Here is a 6885-nt window from a genome sequence, read left to right as displayed (position 1 = left end):
AAGTTTCTCTCTCCCTTCCATGCCTCAATTTAGAACATAGATTACAGAACTTCACAGCACAGGATCAGGCCCTTCGGCCCATGACGTTGTGCCGAACATGAAGCCCATTGCCTGCCCTTGCTCCGTATCCCTCCAATTCTTGCATATTCATGTGCTTCTCTAAAAGTCTCTTAAATGCCCCTGCCTTATGTGCCTCAGCCATCACCCCAGCAGCGCATTCCAAACTCCTACCACTCTGTGTGTAAAAACATACCTCTCACGTCCTCTTTGAACTTTCCCCCGTAACCTTAAATGCATGCCCCCTTGTTTTAGACATTTCAATGCTGGGAGAAAGATTCTGACTATCAACCCTATTTATGTATCTCATAATTTTACAGACTTCTTTCAAGCCTCCCCTGCTCAAGAGAAAACAACCAGAGTTGTTCTAGCTTCTCCTTATAGCTCATACCCCCTATTCCAGGCAACATCCTGGTAAACTTCTTCTGCACCCTCTCCAAAGCCTCCACATCCTTCCTGTAATGTGGCAACCAGAATTGAACGCAATACTCGAAGTGTGGCCTAACCAAAGTCTTGTAAAGTTGCAACATGACATCCTGACTCTTGTATTCAATTCCCCAACCATAAAGGCAAGCATGCCATACGTCTTCTTTACCACTCTATCTACTTGCATGGCTACTTTCAGGGAACTATGGACTTGAACCCCAAGATGCTTCTGTACATCAGTGCTGTTCAGGGTCCTGCCATTAACTGTTTACTTTTATTTAACATTTGATCTCTCAAAGCGATCTACCTCATACTTATCGTGATTAAACTCCATCTACCATTTTTCGATCTATATCTGGAACTGATCTATATCTCTCCGTATCCTTTGACGATCTTCTACACTATCCACAACTCCACCAATCTTTGTATCATCTGCAAACTTACTAACCGACCTGTGTACATTTTCATCTAAGTCACATATATATCACAAACAGCAGAGGTCCCAGTACGGATCCCTGCAGAACACCACTCGTCACGGACCTCCAGCCTGAAACACACCCTTCCACCACTACCCTCCGTCTTTTATAGGCAAACCAATTCTGAATCCACGTGACCACATCACCATGGATCCCACACATCTTAATCTTTTGGATGAGCCTACCATGAGGGACCTCCTCAAAAAATTCAATCAAGTTGGTAAGACATGGCCTGCCCTGCACAAAACCATGCTGACTGTCTCTAATTAGGCTATGCTTTTCCAAATATACATAAATCCTATCCTAAGAATATTGACGTAATTTTCCCTCCCCCAATTTAGTACCTTCTCACAAGGTCCTGACTTTTCCTTGTTCATAGCTATCTTAATACTTAAGGAGTTGTGATCACTGTTTCCAAAATGCTCTCCCACTGAAAGATCAGTTACCTGGCCAGGCTCATCAGCCAATACAAGGTCCAGTACGGCCCCTCCTCCAGTTGGGCTATCCACATACTGTTTCAAGAAACCCTCTTGGATGCACTTAACAAATTCTACCCCCTCTAAGCCTCTTGCTCTAAGGGAGTCCCAGTCAATCCTGGGAACATTAAAGTCATTCCCAACTATGACAACTCTGTTTTTATTGCACCGTTCCATAATCTGCCTACATATTTGTTCCTCAGACTCTCAGTGGCTGTTGGGGTCTATAGTATAATCAGAGTGATTGCATGCATTTTATTTTTGAGCTCTAGCCATGTTGCCTCAGTGGACGAGCTCTCCAGCATGTCCTCTCCGAGTGCAGATGTGACATTCTCCCTGATTAGGAATGTGACTCCTCCATCCCTTTTACCTTCCTCTCCATCTCATCTAAAACAACAAAACCCTGGAATGTTGTGCAGCCAGCCCTGTCTTTCTCTCAACTAAGTCTCTGTAATGGCCACAACATTATACTCCAACATACTGATCCAGGCTCCATTAGTGTTCATTTATCTGTCTCTGCCTGTCCTTTCTTTCTGATTTACTCCTCTAAGCATCTACCTTGCCCTCAATCCCTCTACTTGCTGATCTGCTGCCCAGGTTCCCAGTCCCCTGCCACACTAGTTTAAAACCTAAGTAGCACTAGTGAAACTTCCTGCAAAGATATTGGTTCCCCTCCAGTTTAGGTGCAACCTGTCCCTCTTGTCCAGGTCATCTCCACTCCAGAAGAGGTCCCAATGATCCAAGAACCTGAAACCCTGACCCCTGCAGCAGCTCCTTAGCTACGCATTCATTTGTCCTATCTTTCTATTCCTTGCCTCATTAGCACATAGCACTGGTTGTGATCCAGAGATTACTACCCTCGAGGTACTGCTCTTCAGCCTCTTTCCTAATTCCGTGTACTCACTCCACAGGATCTCATCCCTCTTTGTACCTATGTCATTGGTACCAATGTGCACAAAGACCTCTGGCTGCTACGCTCCCGCTTAAGAATTTCATGCAACCACTCAGGGACACCCTTGACCCTGGCACTAGGGATGCAACACACCATCCTGGAGTCTCAAATGTGGCCACAGAAATGCCTGTCTGTACCCCTAACCAGCGCGTCTCCGACCACTATTGTTCAAATGGATCCTGCTCTACATCAGAGGCAGTTGTGGTGCTGTTACGTTTGTGATGTTACTTACATACAATGCACACACCCCAAAAATATCTGTTCAACATTTCTGTCAATTCCTTAATATCTAATATTCATTCCCAAACTCATTCAGTGGAAGAATAATATGTTTCATTTTAGAACCTCTATTTTCATATTTCTGGCGAGTTTATCTCATACTCCCACTTCATACTTCTTAAAAACTCTATACTATTGTTAAATTCTTTGTCAGCTTCACACAATTTTGATTTTTTTTTCTTTCAATTTTATGCTCTCTTTAATGTTCTTAGTTATCCACAGATGTGCAGCTTTCTAGAATCCTTCTTTCACACTGGAAAGTAACTTTGCAGAATGTACTGAAATATCTTCTTAAACGTCTGACACTGTCTCATCCAATCACCCAAAAATTTCATTGCTCAGGTCGGTTTAGGCATCTACATCTTCAGAGCCTTGTCTTTGCCATTATTCGACTTCCAACGTCTAGAGTTAGGCAGACTCTACTCTCCCTAAAAATGAATGGGAAATTCAATCTTGTAGTGATGACTGTTATCAAGAAGCTGCTTTATTATGAAGACGTTAAATCAGGTCAGTCTTGGACACGATTAACAGAAAAATCCAATCACTGTATTTACTTGTGAACTTATTGCACCTCAGTGGGGTGGGACAACTGAGTGAATTCCTTCCCACATTTAGAACAGGTTATTGGTGCTATGTGAATATGCTGATGTCAGTATAGTGGCTAACAGAGCGAGTCCCCCACACACTCGGGACAGGTTGACGGTGGGGAGTGAACATACTGATGAGTCAGCAGAGTGGCTAACAGAGTGAATTCTTTTCCACACTCGGGGCAGGTGAATGGCCCCTTCCCAGTTTGAACTTCCTGGTCTGATAGCAGCTTGGATGAATGAGTAAACTCCTTACCACACTTGGAACATATAAATAGTCTCTCCCCAGCGTGAACTCGCTGGTGACTCAGCAGGGAGAATAACTCAGTGAATCCCTTCCCACATTCAGGGCAGGTCAATTGTTTCGGCTGAGTGTGAATTTTCTGGTGTTTCAGCAATCTGGATGACCGAGTGAACTCTTTCCCACACTTGGAGCAGGTGAATCTTTCCCCAGTGTGAGTTCGCTGGTGTGCAGCGAGATGGGACAATCGCCTGAAACGACTCCCACAGTGAGAACACCTGAATGGTCTCTCGTCAGTGTGAACCTGCTGGTGTCTCAGCAGGTTAGATGACAGGGTGAATCTCTTCTGACAGACACAGCAAAGGTATGGCTTCTCTCCAGTGTGAGTACGTCGGTGGGTTTCCAGCTGAGATGGATACCTGAATCCTGCCTTGCAGTCCACACATTTCCATGGTTTGTCCCCAGTGAGCTTATCAACATTGCTTTCTCCTTCCATACTCAGAATCTTATCAGGCTATGATAAATTCAGCAACTTTGTCAGACCCTGATGTGATGTTTGGGTTGTAAATCCTCCACCTCGGATTTCCTGTGAAATTGAATTAAAGTGTAAAAAAGGAACTGAGAGAGAACTCGCGAGAACACAGAGGCAGGTTGTAAAATTGACTACATGACTTGTGGTTACTTGTGGGGCCAGCACATTGAACTTTCCTAAAACCTTCAGGTCATCCAAAACTTGGCTGCCCATGGACTAACACCAAGTTTACGAACCACCCTGTGCATACTGATCGACAAAGGGGATTAATAAGCACCCAAATTTTAAAATACTCATCCTTGCTTTCCGTCATAATCCTATCTCTGTAATCTCTGCACAACTCTCCAATATCTCTGTACTCATCTAATTCAGGTCATTTCAGCATTCCCTGGTGGCTTTTCTTTCAGTTGCCGAGGTGGAAAGCTCTGGAATTTCCTTCCTAAACCTCTTCACCGCTAACTCATTTTTCTAACTGAGGATATTTATTAATGTTATCTCTTTGACCAAGCTTTTAGTCACTTGCCCTTACATGTCCTAATGTGACTCAGTATTAAGTTCTACTATATAACATTTGTGTAAAATTCCTTGGATTGTGTTATTATTCGAAAAATGCTGTAAAAGAATAAATTGTTGTTGCTGCCTTAGACATATAGCAATGATTCTTCATTATCACTGAGAAAATAACTTTTAAGTCCTTAACACACAGTATTGTGGGAGCATCTTAACCACACAGACTGCAAAAGTTGAATAAAGTCAAACATCAACTTCTCCAAAGCTAACTGGGAATTGGAAATATTTTCTCTCTTGCTTGTGATCCACAATTGTCAAGAAAAAAATTTAAAGATATATCTATGTAAAATAGATAAAAAGCATTTACAAGAAATATTTGGCTGGATCAAGGCAGATAAAGGAAAGCTCTTTGCACTCACTGATCATGAGAAAATTACAAAACAGAGATTTATGGTTTTGGGTAAGACCCACAGAGAGGATGTGAAGAAGAAATTTTATGCAATGAGTGCTAATGACTTTGAACTCAATGCTTACGTTCAGAAGCTGATAAGACTCAGGTTGAGTGATCCTGGTTGCATTTGATGTGATGCCTGGTTGAAATTTCCCGACTGCCAATCCTCTGAATATTCTGTGGAAGTAATTCAGAAAATTACCACTGTCAGTACAGGATAAGAATTGTGAACAGACAGACACTTGAATCATAGAATCCCTACAGTGCAGATAGAGGCCATATGGCCCAGTGAGTCTGAACCAGCCCTCCGAAGAGCATACCCACCCAGTCCCCATAACCCTGCATTTACTATGACAAAGCCACCTAACCTACACACCGCCAGACAATACGGGGCAATTCGGCATGGCCAATCCACCTAACCTGCACATCTTTGGCCTGTCGGAGGAAGCCAGAGCACCCAGAGGTAACTGATGCAGACGTGGACAGGACAGAATATGCAAATTCCGCACAGACCGTCACCCAAGGTTGGAATCCAACCCAGGTCCCTGGTGCTGTGAGGCAGCACTTCTCTTGGTTTAGGTTGCTGTGTGCAAATCGTCCCAATCTCACCCCTGTAAAAGGGATATTCCAAAATGTATTCAGGTTGAAAATCACAACAATCCTTCCTCTTGATGCAGGATGATTGCCCCATGTCTCCCCAGCTGTATATTTCCTCTCTGTGGCTGGCAGCCCCTCAATTCCAGGAATGACATCTACTCAGGGTTGTGAATTTCTGTGGAGGACCTTCATGCAACTCAATAAAGCCAGACACATGGGGCAGGACGTCCCACGAGGTGGTGGGAGAGCAGAATTTGCTTCCTTTTCCTTCCTTTTGTGCAGCCCCTCTGCCTTATCAATAAGACATTGAGTGCAAAGGGCTAATGCAGCTTGATGGACAAGTTGTCTCCATTGTGACTAATGGGCAGCAAGCTCCGCCCAATGTTGCCCCCGGAGGAGGAGGGGGGCGCACATGCGCCCTACTGTCCAGTTTCTCCCCAGTAAAGAAGGCAGACTGCAGCGCGGAGTGTAAAGTTCGGAGCTTGGGACCCCGTTCCCTGTAAACGGCGGGACTGGAAGTGACTTTTTCGGATTTATCGTTTGCAGAACACATTTACGAAGCCTCTCCACCCATCCCCGGGAACCATCGCTCCCTCCGCACCGTCTCAATCTCACCCTTTGTAGAGCCGAGGGAACTACAACCTTCACTCTGATGACCGCGTTCCGCGCATGCTCTATACACTTGGACGATACAACGCCTGCGCCTCACTTTGTTTTGTGACTAGGCTATATTCTCTACCGCGCGGAATGCTGGGTCAACGGCCCGCCATTGAATATTCCAATCTAGGTCACGCCAATTTTTGAATTTTAAACTTCTTAAGTTAATTTAAAGTTTCCAAACTTCTCAATTTTAAATGGTCTAGGTACCAAGTAAAATTTTCATACGTATAGTTTACAGTGGTAACCATTTGGTGCGGACTGATGCAATAATACACAAAACGTCTTTTTATGTGTTAAGGATCATGGATTAGAGTCATTGATTGATATAGCACGGAAATTACACATTTATATAAATAATTTGGATGTGAATATAGGAGGAAAGGTCAATAAGTTTGCAGATGACACCAAATTTGGTAGTGTAGTGGACAGAGAAGAAGGCTATCTCACAGTACAGAGATAGTAGGAACTGCAGATGCTGGAGAATCTGAGATAACAAGGTGCAGAGATGGATGAACACAGCAGGCCAAGCAGCATCAGAGGAGCAGGAAAGCTGACGTTTCGGGCCTAGACCCTTCTTCAGAATATTTTCTGACGAAGGGCCCAGACCCGAAACGTCAGCTTTCCTGCTCCTCTGATACTGC

The 6885-nt window shown here is 44.1% G+C and overlaps 1 protein-coding gene across 1 annotated transcript in view; it reads right to left on the bottom strand.

Moving 5' to 3' along the window:
* Positions 1–3110: 3110 nt before the first annotated feature.
* LOC109928198 (gastrula zinc finger protein XlCGF8.2DB-like) overlaps positions 3111–6885 on the bottom strand; it is a 41269-nt gene continuing 37494 nt past the window's right edge. Inside the window, exon 3 of the mRNA XM_048619262.1 lies at positions 3111–3976. Within this exon, the coding sequence (XP_048475219.1) occupies positions 3328–3976 (649 nt within the window). The 3' untranslated portion in view covers positions 3111–3327. The remainder of the gene's footprint in view (positions 3977–6885) is intronic.

This window comes from Rhincodon typus, chromosome 42 (genome assembly GCF_021869965.1).
Source record: "Rhincodon typus isolate 14 chromosome 42, sRhiTyp1.1, whole genome shotgun sequence".
Classification (NCBI taxonomy): Eukaryota; Metazoa; Chordata; class Chondrichthyes; order Orectolobiformes; family Rhincodontidae; genus Rhincodon; species Rhincodon typus.
This window is presented reverse-complemented; position numbering and strand designations above follow the sequence as displayed.